General features: G+C 40.2%; 1 protein-coding gene across 1 annotated transcript; it reads right to left on the reverse strand.

Annotated features, from left to right (window-relative positions):
- Nucleotides 1–9,101: 9,101 nt before the first annotated feature.
- Nucleotides 9,102–10,847, reverse strand: LOC119899824 (zinc finger protein 664-like). The gene is made up of 2 exons (XM_038714613.1): nt 10,561–10,847; nt 9,102–10,397 (listed from the first exon to the last, which is right to left on the reverse strand). The coding sequence occupies exons 1-2, from the start codon at nt 10,730–10,732 to the stop codon at nt 9,151–9,153; spliced, it is 1,419 nt and encodes a 472-aa protein (XP_038570541.1). The 5' UTR covers nt 10,733–10,847; the 3' UTR covers nt 9,102–9,150.
- Between the last annotated feature and the right edge of the window lie 1,629 nt (nt 10,848–12,476).

The following is a 12,476-nucleotide window of genomic DNA, read 5'->3' on the forward strand; positions in this document are numbered from 1 at the left end:
GTAGATAGGGAGCTGTTGAAAACAGAGATCAAATGGGGCCCAACAGAATCTATTACTTTCAGTAAAAACTGTATAGGTATTACATCAAGTGGGCTAGAGGACACTTTCATTTGTGATACTGTTTTTAAAAGCTCAGACAAGTCGATGGGATAAAACTGGTTAAACTCCCTTGTTGCTGGTGAGGAACCTCTGAGTAAGAGGCCACGGGGGTAATAGAGGCTCTGATTGACACCACCTTATTGGTAAAATAAGATAAAAACAATTCACAGTCATCATTACTTCCAGCTGAGGCACAAGGAGGGGTTGGGTTTACCAGCTGATCCACAGTCTTAAACAGAAACCTGGGATTGTGTTTATGTGTAGTAATGAGTTCAGAAAAATAGTGTGTTCTCGCAACATTAACCATGTTATTGTAGTAAATTAATAAATCCTTCAGACTGAGGTAATGGACTTGGAGACTGGATTTTTTCCATCTGCGCTCTGCTTTCCTGCATTCCCTTTTTAGGCTGCGAATGCTGTCATTTATTCAGGGTTGCTCACTAGCTTTAGACGTAGGCCTAACCTTTAGAGGAGCAGTAATATTTAATGACGACAAGCAGATATAATTGATCGACCAGATTGTTGGTGTTGGAATCAGACAGGTGTTGGCTTTGGCTCTGAAAGAATGCGCAAAACTTTGAAACACTTTGTTCATTAAAGATGCGAGAACACACGGAGCTTGGTGAGGCGGCATGAGTAACAGGCGAATCGCAGCTAAAAACAATACATCTGTGTTCAAATATGGTCATGTCCATTAAATGGAAATGCTGACACCCAGGGTAAAAACCAAGTCCAGTGTATGACCACGGTTATGTGTTTGACTTTTGACATGTTGTTTGAAGTTAAAAGGAGTGGCCATATTTAAAAAGTTAGTTGCATTAACATTGGTGGGGTCATCAACATGAATATTAAAAAAGCCACAAAGAACAATTCTGTCATAATTTAAAACCAGAGTAGATAAAAATTCAGGAAGTTCAGAAAAAAATCCTGCAGGCGGTTTTGGGGGGCGATAAATTATAACAAATATGATAGGTTGCAGCCCTCCAACTTTAAGAGTGAGAACTTCAAAGGAGTTAAATTCATCACAGCGTACTTGATGACATTTAAAAATTTTCCTATACATGCTCACTCGCCCACCACCACGACCACTGACCCTCGGTTGACTAAAACAATCATAATGAGGCGGACACAGTTCAGCTAGCTGGCTATAGTCATTCATTTGCAGCCAGGATTCAGTTAAAAACATAAATCTAGATTTGCAGACAAGATAAAATCATTTAAGATAAAAGTCTTACTTGAAAGTGATCTCACATTGAACAGAGCCATTTTAAATGAATTTATTCTGGGTGCTGGAGTTGGTGCAGTTGTCCTAATCCTTAAGAGATTACTATGATTTCTGTGTGGGATGTGCACATTTGGGTTTACTGGTCTATGCGTGATGATGACAGGAATAGAAGTCTTTGGAACAGCGCTGGGAGCAGACGGCTTTACATGCCAGCAGGTGGAGACAGTTGTTTGTGGCAGTGAGGCAGAGATGTGGACTATCACTCTTGTGATGGAGGACGGGAGCGACGGCATCAGGTCCTGGAGTTTTTTTAAAATGTCAGCCGTGGTGGCACCGGGGAAGCAGTGAGTGGTAGCGTTAAAGAAAAGGATGTTTCTGGTTATGGAGTCACCAATTATTAGTGTGGTTGGGGAGAAAAGTGGATGAGGAGATGACGGTTGTGGGGGTTCCAGAGCAGGACTGAGCAGAATCTGCTTCAACACTGCGTGCGGACTGCGGATGGAGTGTGTGAGCTCCCAAGTGTTGTGTTGGAGGAGCAGTAACAGACCTGAGAGAAGGGCTACCCGACGGTGCAGGGTAGAGACGGCCTCCGGAGCGTCTGAGCACAGCCTCCTTCAGGATCCTACGTCGGGAAGCGGAGGTTTTTGACCGGGATGACGGCCGCTGATCAGGCCCAGCGGCAGACCGGCGGCCCAGTTGATCACAAGTTTGCCACCAGTGCAGGAAGTGAAGCCACATCCATAAAGCCAGTCAGCAGGGAATCTTTCTCTTTGAGTTCCTCTGAAAGTCGTCGTATGTCTTCCATAAGGTCAGCAATCTTTTTGTTCACATTCTTAAGGAGAATGCAGTCCTCATGGGGCAGAGTTATCTCACAAGAACACCGAGACCATTTTACACGCCTTCATCTCATCACACCTGGATTATTGCAACAGCCTTTTCACCTGTTTAACCCAAAAATCTATTGATCGACTCCAGACTGTCCAGAACTCAGCTGCCAGGCTTTTAACCAGAACAAAGAAATATGACCACATTAGTCCTATTTTAGCTTCATTACACTGGCTCCCAGTATGTTTTAGAATTGACTTTAAAATTTATTGATCACTTTTAAAGCTCTTCGTGGCCTCTCGCCTTGTTATATTTCTGACCTTTTAGTCCCATACGCACCAGCACGTACCTTGAGATCCTCGGGCAGAGGTCTGCTGTCTGTTCCAGAGTCTCGACTGAAAACTAAAGGGGACAGAGCGTTTGCTGTCAGGGCCCCGAGGCTCTGGAACAGCCTGCCCGAAGAAATCAGGTCGGCTGAGTCATGAACTCTTTTAAGTCCCTTCTTAAAACATACTTTTATAGGAGAGCTTTTCCCGATCTTATGTGACTTTATTTTATCCCTTTTATTTTATTGTATTTTACTAATTTTATATGAATTTTTCATGCTCTTATCTTGTTTTTTTTGTATTATTCTTTACACTTGTTAAAGCACTTTGTAACTTGTTTTTGAAAAGTGCTCTACAAATAAAGATTGTTGTTATCTCGGCTAGCATAGCCGCCGGAGCTTTGTTGTGGTCAGTAGCGTTGATAGCGTTTTGACGGTCATCTAGCTTAAAATCCATGTCGGATGACTAAAATCCTTGAACCAAGTAAAACTTAAGTAAAAACTTAAGTTAAATAAAAAGGATAAAAAAAATGGAACGAAAAAGTGTGGATAAGATTCCAGTTTAAGACGCAGCTTCTGAGAGGTAGCTACAGACGCCAACGCATGCGCAGAGTGCAGATTACGTCAGCAATGGTATGCTATCACTTCAAAAGACTGACAGGCTGCTTTAGATACAGTTTTATTGACAGGAAACAAACAGAAAATAGCATCAGTTTTGCAATGATATAATTGTTAAACAGTATTTTAATTCTTCACCACTTTTTACTCAAAAACATGTGAATTAAAGCTTCATGCAGTCACTTCTACTAAAACAATCTGAATACTTCTTCCACAACTGCTTTTTTTGTGCAAATTTATTATCTGCAAAGTTATAAGTCGCTTTGGATAAAAGCATCAGCTAAATTAATAAATGTAAATGTATAAATTAAACTAAAAAAACAACAAATTCTACAAGTAGGAGCCGAATAATTAGACGATTAACAGAACTTTAATTGACTATTTTGATAATCGTTTTTAAATTTTGTTTACACTTTATACTTTTGATATCTATTTTTTAAAGCAGGTACTTTTTGTACTTTGACTCAAGTAGAAATTGAAATTGAACCTAAATGAAGCTTCTATTTTTAGTGGGATAATATTTTGCAGGGTACTCAAGTACGGGATTTGTGTACTTCGTCCATCGCTGCTGATAATAAACACAAGTTTTGAATTTCAGGTTATCATTTGAAAGTGGAACGAAAAGTTCCCGCACTTCTGCTGCTGCTGGAACTTAATAGTGTGACATCCGATGGAAGTAAACCAATATAAGCTTTTTATAAACTTTTGAAATCGCTATAAGTTACTGTAGCTTTTATTTAAATATATACTGCTTTCGTGTCTGCATTTTCTTTCTTTGCCATCACAGTAGTAACGTGAGCCTGTTCCTTTTGTTCTCTGTCCCTCCAGAGCTCCCACAGCAACATGTCTGTAAGGAGGAGGAGGTTCTGGCTGGTCTGGACCAGGAGGACCCACAGCCTCCACAGGTTAAAGAGGAACAGGAGGAACTCTGGACCAGTCAGGAGGGAGAGCAGCTTTATTTGCCAGGTATGTGGACACATACGAGGAATCTGAGTCAGGATTGTACATTGGTCACGATGTGCTTACCGGTGTTGGGCAACCTACTTGGAAAATGTAGCAAGCTAAGCTACAGCATGACTTTAATGCTGTCGTGCTGAAACAGCCCCATCATAATCATGTCGTCTTCCCACAGTATAAGCCTGATGTCCGACAGTACTAAATGTCCGTGCGAAACAGTGTGCTACACAGTTATGTGGATTAAACAAAGCTTGCAAAGAATTTGCGTTGATTCATTTTAGTAGTCGATTTAATCGATGAATCGTTTCAGCCCTAGTAAGACAATATTTTAAGAAAGTTTCATGACTAAGTCAACATAACCTTTTTTCATCACAGTGGTGGAAATGAGTTTCGATTAGGGCTGGACAATAAAACAATAATACTTATCGCAATATAATGTTTTTCAATAACAATATAACAAATGTTCAATAAATATTCAATAAATGTTTGGTGTTATTCACTTGAATCTATACACAAAATAGCTTTTCTTAATTTACACATGCATATTTGTTGACAAAGAATTTATCATAATTGTTTTGAATGTTCTGCCTCAGATTTGTGAAGTGATTCACTGTTTGGCATCAAGTGTTGACCATAAAGATGAGTTTAAACCACAATTGACCATCAGGTTTCTTCAACTTTCACTAAGGTGCATAAATCAGTCTTTAAACTCGAAAGAAATAACGATTTGATTCTTAATGTCATAATTATCGATACCAAAGGCTATGAAATGTTTTATCGTGATATCAGCTATAGCCATATCATCCAGCCCTAGCTTCGATATATTATTTTAGTAACACAAAAGAGAGAAATTTGATTTATAAAATCCAAAGTGTTTAATATGTATACTGGTACTCATTACATTACATTTATTCATTATGCTGATGCTTTTATCCAAAGTGACTTACAATTGCTAAATATGTCAGAGGTCGCACGCCTCTGGAGCAACAAGGGGTTAAGTGTCTTGCTCAGGGACACATCACACCAAAGGCAAGTGTCTTATCCCCTGCGCCATCACCACCCCCATATTCATACTCATTTCCTCACGTGTCTGCATTTCTTTCTTTACCATCACAGTAGTAACGTGAGCCTGTTCCTTTTTGTTCTCTGTCCCTCCAGAGCTCCCACAGCAACATGTCTGTAAGGAGGAGGAGGTTCTGGCTGGTCTGGACCAGGAGGACCCACAGCCTCCACAGGATAAAGAGGAACAGGAGGAACTCTGGAAGGCTTGAAACTCCACATGAGAACCCACACAGGTGAGAAGCAGTATTCTTGTGAAATATGTGGGAAAGACTTTATAACCAGCAATCAATTGCAAATCCATACAAGAACCCACACAGGTGAGAAGCCGTATTCTTGTGAAAAATGTGGGAAATCTTTTACCAGGAGGAGTTACTTGAAACTACATATGAGAACCCACACAGGTGCGAAGCTGTACCTTTCAAGACCTGCGGTAAAACATTCTGTTATCCTTCAGCATATAAAACCCATAGGAGAACCCACACTAGTGAGAAGCTGTAGCTAAGTGAGACCTACGGGACAAGATTCAGTGACACTTGAGCTTTTAAAAAACATATGAGAACCCACACTAGTGAGAAGCTGTAGCTATGTGAGACCTACAGGACAAGATTCAGTGACAAAAACATGTGAGAAGCCGTATTCTTGTGGAACATGTGGGAAAGTGTTCTGAGTTGGTGGTCAATTGAAAATTCCAATTCCATCCATCAGTTAGGGTTGTACTCACTTCCCCCCCAGCGGTTTAGACATTAATGGCTGTGTGATGTGTTATTTTGAGGGGACAGCAAATTTACACTGTTATACAAGCTGTACACTCATTACTTTACATTGTAGCAAAGTGACATTTCTTCAGTGTTGTCACATGAAATATAATAAAATATTTACAAAAATGTGAGGGGTGTAAAATTTTGATCGTTTGGTTTTCCATTTGAACCGCAAAACAATGTCAAGGCACACCCCCTTTTAATTGTAAATAATGTAATCATTATAATAATTGTAGCCTATTAGTCTACTTTGTCATTTGTGTTTAGTAAACTTCTACCTTGGTTGAATAAGTTAGAGACCTGTATACTGAAATGTGTCAGTCTAAGTTGATGATAAATGATATGTGCCTTGATTTGGAACCAGCATTATTAGAAACTATGATGAACCGGTCGGGTGGGTCACATCTCTCCCCTGCAGTGGTTTAATTATTTTGTGTTTTATTGCGGAATGAGTGTTTTCTTTAATGATTTACTTTCATGATTAGAGAGGCTGCTGTCAGTCATTTAAAACGTTTCCATGCACACCCCTGTGACCACTTTTTTCCGTTTAACCATAGCAAGCGCATTAGACTACTGAATCCCCTCTGTGAGCGTGCATATTATCATGATGGAGAACCCAAATGCCAGTGTGTCAGAGATGAAAAATGGCGAAGGGTCAAATATTTATATACACAGGGCTTAACGCAGTTTCGTTTGGGGCGTGTCCAACTCCAATTTTGCTAGTTTGACGGCAGAAATAATTGTCTTGGCGCTGGGTTCAAAAGAGTCGTACTTAGTCTGTGAATAAGTCATGGGTGTGTAGGGCATAACATGCAATACACCAATCAGTGTCATCTCCATTTTAAAGCCAGGTGCGCTTGTACTTTGACATTTCTATTATAATAGCGTATGAATGGCGCATTATGAAAAAAAAAAAAATTACTGATTGAATTACAGACTCACAGCAGAGAAAATATATGGAAATAGCCTAAGTGTGGACGTGATATAAAAACCACCTCTGATGATGAAGCCTCTGTTGCTTTGTAGTTTATTAAGTGTCGGAACTCCAATCTGTTGACAGACAGACGCTGTCTCCTCTATGAACCGTCTGGATTCTCACTGCGCTGCGTTTATATAAATTATGTTGTGGGTCACATCTCTCCCACACTGGTTTCTTTATTTTGTGTTTTATTGATGTATGAGGTTTTTCTTTAACGATTTACTTTCATGATCAGAGAGGCTGCTGTCGGCCATTTTAAAAGTCATGTGCGCAAGTCACAACAAATACAGTGGGATATGTGAGCAGCAAAAAATAAAAAGACTTAAGTAATTAACTTGACATGACATGACAGGGCAGACGAACTACAATTCAACTTTTAGCTTCTGAAATAATTTAGATGCAGTCATGGAGCTCAGGACTGATCAGGATGACGGCTGCTTTACTCCAAACAGTTTCTCTGTATGAACCTGGACTGTGTGAGAGAGATTTTAACCGACGCAGTTGTCATTTTCAAAGCAAACGCCCATGTTGTTGAAATAGCAAATTGTGCGTCCGTGGGAGTGTTCTTAAAATAAGATGTGGTCACTCAGGCAAATTGTTGGCGCAGTGCTATTTGAAGCAACATAAAGAGACTGTACCACTGACCAAACCGCAAGTCAACGGCACAGTATTTCACCGTTTGTTTCTTTGGTATTTTAGGGGTGCATTACTCCGATGGTAAGATTGACGCAGGAGGCACAGCAACATAACTTAATATTAAAATCTCCTGACATGTGACAGGATCAGTCAGGATCTAATGTTAATTGATGTTCTGTGTTCTTCTCCACATTCAAAAGGTCTCGCACACTGAAACTGTTTGGAGTCAAGCAGCCGTCCTCCTGATCAATCCTGAGCCCCCTCAGAGCGTCTAAATTATTTCAGAAGCTAAAAGTTGAATGCTCTGCCTTCTGGAGAGTTTCCTCTGTCCTGTTTGTTTTTTTGCTTCTCAAATATTCCACGATATTTGTTGTGACTTTATTGTGCATGGAAACGTTTTAAATGACTGACAGCAGCCTCTCTAATCATGAAAGTAAATCATTAAAGAAAAAACTCATTCCGCAATGAAAGAAAAAATAATTAAACTACTGCAGGGGAGAGATGTGACCCACCTGACCGGTTCATCAAAGTTTCTAATAATGCTGGTTCCAAATCAAGGCACATATCATTTATCATCAACTTAGATTGACACATTTCAGTATACAGGTCTCAACCAAGGTACAAGTTTACTAAACACAAATGACAACGTAGGCTAATAGGCTACAATTATTATAGTGATTACATTATTTACAATTAAAAGGGGTTGTGCCTTGACATTCTCTTTAATCATTGACGTGGGAAAAGTATAAAACATAAAAATCAAAAACCAAATGAAATGGACAACAATAGATACATCTACATCAGTAATCTGGATTCAAAACATTTGATAAAGACACAAACCAGTCCTTCATTTAAATCCTGCCACCTGCTGGTAGAAAGGGGAAACAGCTTGGTTCATTATGGTGGAAACCACATTAAATATTAACTTATTAAAAATATAGTGCTGACAGTAACAACTCTGCACACACAGTCATTTCTTAGGTAGTCCAGGTTTATTTAAGTATTCATTTATTTATTTTCATCTAACGTCACCCCGGTATAATGTTAGTGCTGCATAATGTTACAGATCTGATCGTCCCACAAGCTTGGCTTCCATTTTAAAATCTTTACTCTAGACTTTCGGGTCACCCGGCCCACCTGTCTTTCTTTTCTTAATGTCCATCTTATAATGGAGAAATTACAGTAGGATTTTCCAAAAACGAAGGTGGTTTTCTTGTTTGGTTGTTTTGTGGTTCAAATGAATAAACAAACTATCAGAACGTACACCCCTCACATTTTTGTAAATATTTTATTATATTTCATGTGACAACACTGAAGAAATGTCACTTTGCTACAATGTAAAGTAATGAGTGTACAGCTTGTGTAAATTTGCTGTCCCCTCAAAATAACACATCACACAGCCATTAATGTCTAAACCGCTGGGGGAAAAGTGAGTACAACCCCAACTGATAGATGGAATTGGAATTTTCAATTGACCACCAACTCAGAACGCTTTCCCACATGTTCCACAAGAATACGGCTTCTCACATGTTTTTTTAAAAGCTTAAGTGTCACTGAATCTTGTCCTGTAGGTCTCACATAGCTACAGCTTCTCACTAGTGTGGGTTCTCATATGGGTTTTAAAAGCTTAAGTGACACTGAATCTTGTCCCGTAGGTCTCACATAGCTACAGCTTCTTACTAGTGTGGGTTCTCCTATGGGTTTTATATGCTGAAGCATAACAGAATGTTTTCCCGCAGGTCTTGCAAAGGTATGGCTTCTCACCTGTGTGGGCTCTCATGTGTACTGTTAAGTAACTCCTCCTGGTAAAAGATTTCCCACATGTTTTGCAAGAATACGGCTTCTCACCTGTGTGGATTCTCATGTGCACTTTTAAGTAACTCCTCCAGCTAAAAGAATTCCCACATATTTCACAAGAATATGGCTTCTCACCTGTGTGGGTTCTCGTGTGTAGTTTTAAGTAACTCCTCTGGATAAAAGATTTCCCACATATTCCACAAGAATACGGCTTCTCCCCTGTGTGGATTCTCGTATGTTGTTTAAATGCTGTCTTTTCTCTGAATCTTTTCCCACATGTTTTGCAAAGGTACGGCTTCTCACCTGTGTGAATTCTCATGTGGAGTTTCAAGCCTTCCTTCCAGCTAAAAGATTTCCCACATGTTTTGCAAGAATACGGCTTCTCACTTGTGTGAATTCTCATGTGGAGTTTCAAGCCTTCGTTCCGGCTAAAAGATTTCCCACATGTTTTGCAAGAATACAGCTTCTCACCTGTGTGGGTTCTCGTGTGCACTTTTAAGTGACCCCTCTGGCTAAATGATTTCCCACATGTTTCACAAGAAAATGGCTTCTCACCAGTGTGGGTTCCTATATGGAGCTTAAATCTTGAACTGTTACTGAATCTTTTCCCGCAGGTCTTGCAAAGATACTCATCTGTGTGGGTTCTCAGGTGTTTCTGAAATACTAACTTGTACTGAAACTCTTTTCCACATGTGTCACATGTGAAAGACTTTTTACCTGTGTGAGGATCATGGAGAACCTCTGACATGGTAGACTTGTGTACATTGTTTCTGGGGCTTCTCTTGTTGTGATCTTGATTCTTTTGTTTTGGCTCTGCATCTCTAGTTGATCCTGAGTCTTCATGCTCGCCTCCTTTCTGATCTTGGCTCTCAGCTACATGACAGTTGTGAGAGAGGAGCTGGTGGTCACTTTTCAGTTCTGCTTCACTGTGGTCACTTTCCTCATGAGTAGGACTCAACATAAAGGTGTCAGTCTCCTGCTTCACTACAAGCTGCTCTCCCTCCTGACTGGTCCAGAGTTCCTCCTGTTCCTCTTTAACCTGTGGAGGCTGTGGGTCCTCCTGGTCCAGACCAGCCAGAACCTCCTCCTCCTTACAGACATGTTGCTGTGGGAGCTCTGGAGGGACAGAGAACAAAAGGAACAGGCTCACGTTACTACTGTGATGGCAAAGAAAGAAAATGCAGACACGAAAGCAGTATATATTTAAATACACAAAATCCATACTGGTATTCACATAAACCTCTGTTTTGTGTAATTAATATAATGAATGTTTCCTCACCTATCCTGTGTAACTTTATTTCGGGTTTCCAAACGATATCCAGCAGTCTGCGCTGACGATCGATCTCTTTCTCGTACTCGACGATAGTGTTTTTAAAAACTCTGAATATTTCTTCAGCAGCAGCAGTTAGTCGCTCGCTGACAAACTCTCTCAAACTCTCAACTGAACTCATTGTTGCTGAACTACAAATTAAATAATTAGCGACGCTACAGTAACTTCCAGCGAATTCAAAAGTTGCGACCAACGCCGGAGCTTATATTGGTTCACTTCCTTCGGATGTCACACTATTAAGTTCCGACAGCAGAAGTGCGGGAGCTTTTCGTTCCGCTTTCAAATGATAACCTGAAATTCAAAACTTGTGTTTATTATCAGCAGTGATGGACGAAGTACACAAATCCCGCACTTGAGTACCCTGCAAAATATTATCACACTAAAAATAGAAGCTTCAATTTAAATTTCTACTTGAGTCAAAGTAAAAAGAGTACCTGCTTTTAAAAATAGGTATCCAAAGTACAAACTATTATGGTTTTCATCAAAATAGTCAATTAAAGTTCTGTTAATCGCCTAATTATTCAGTTCCTACTTTGTAGAATTTGTTGGTTTTTTAGTTTAATTTATACATTTACATTTATTAATTTAGCTGATGCTTTTATCCAAAGCGACTTATAACTATTGTTTCCTGTCAGTAAAACTGTATCTAAAGCAGCCTGTCAGTCTTTTGAAGTGATTGCACACCATAAATACTGACAAAAACTATGAAACACAAATTGAAAAATGAACATTTATGACAATTAGCCGTCCACATACCACTATCAGTTTACCGGCCATTACTGTGCACTGTGTGTGTGAAACAAAGATCTCAAAGATGTAGAAGACGAAAATGGAATGACATTAACAGACAATTAATTAAACTTGTGTAGCTAACCTACCATTGAACACTTAATTATTTTATTATTTTTTGCCAAAAGGAAGAACACAGCACCTCCCCTTTGTCTTCCCCTAAGAAGGGGGGTGGGGTAGGGGCTTTGTTATCACCCCTCAAGCAGACGGCCTGACTCCAAGCTGAAACACCTTAAAGGAGGTGGGGGTGAAAGGTCTGCCACATCAAAAGCCTTGTTTCCACTCTGAGTGCTGGTTGGGAAGCTTCAACCATAAAACCCACCATCTCCGGTGAAGTTGAGATTACTGACTCTACTCATGACTGTTAAAATGACAATATTAACCTTGTCCAGAGACTAACCTCACTCTAAACCAGGCTGTGAGGACCTCAGCGGCCGTAAACTAAAGGCATAAACTGAGACTCTCATACACATGACAAACAATGCCTCTCTGGGCGGTTGTGGCTCAGGAGCTAGAGTGGGCGTACCGTAAAATTTCTTTGAGTCGTCAAAAAGTAAAGTAAATGCTGAAGTGTCTCTGAATCTTCTCCTGTTGCCAACGGTCAGAGCCATGTTCTCCCAGCTTCACATGCTGCTTCCTGTCCATCAGGAAGTCTGTGATCCACCTGTCGCTCACCTGGTAGACCTTGTCCTGCAGCAGAGCCGGGATGATGGTGTTGAAAGCAGAGCTGAAATCCACAACCAGGATCCTGGCAGAGGTTCATGAAGGGTCCAGCTGTAGTGAGGGGCCATGTTTATTGCATCATCCACAAACTGCAGGTGTCTAGGAGTGAGTCTGTAGTGGAATTGAAGTGGCTCAACACATGGAGCTCAAAAGACTTTATTACCACGGTGGCATTTTGATCCTCAGGTTTTCACATACTGTTTTCAAGAATGTGATTTGAGTAAAACTTTTACCAAGTTTAAGTAAACTTGTAGGGCTGGACCCAAATATTTGATCGCTGGGTATATATTCAATTTTCTATTCTGCGTGCATCTCTTCCACTCTGCCTCCCTCTTGCCCGGCTTAATATCCGA

Source organism: Micropterus salmoides, unplaced genomic scaffold (genome assembly GCF_014851395.1).
Source record: "Micropterus salmoides isolate LMB-PRFRI ecotype aquatic unplaced genomic scaffold, ASM1485139v1 Ms_hic_scaffold_12, whole genome shotgun sequence".
NCBI lineage: Eukaryota > Metazoa > Chordata > Actinopteri > Centrarchiformes > Centrarchidae > Micropterus > Micropterus salmoides.

Coding starts and splice junctions, on each gene's coding strand:
- LOC119899824 (XM_038714613.1), bottom strand. CDS start 10,732: ATGAGTTCAGTTGAGAGTTTGAGAGAGTTTGTCAGCGAGCGACTAACT. Junction 10,398..10,560: donor AATAAAGTTACACAGGATAG/GTGAGGAAACAT, acceptor CTGTCCCTCCAG/AGCTCCCACAGCAACATGTC.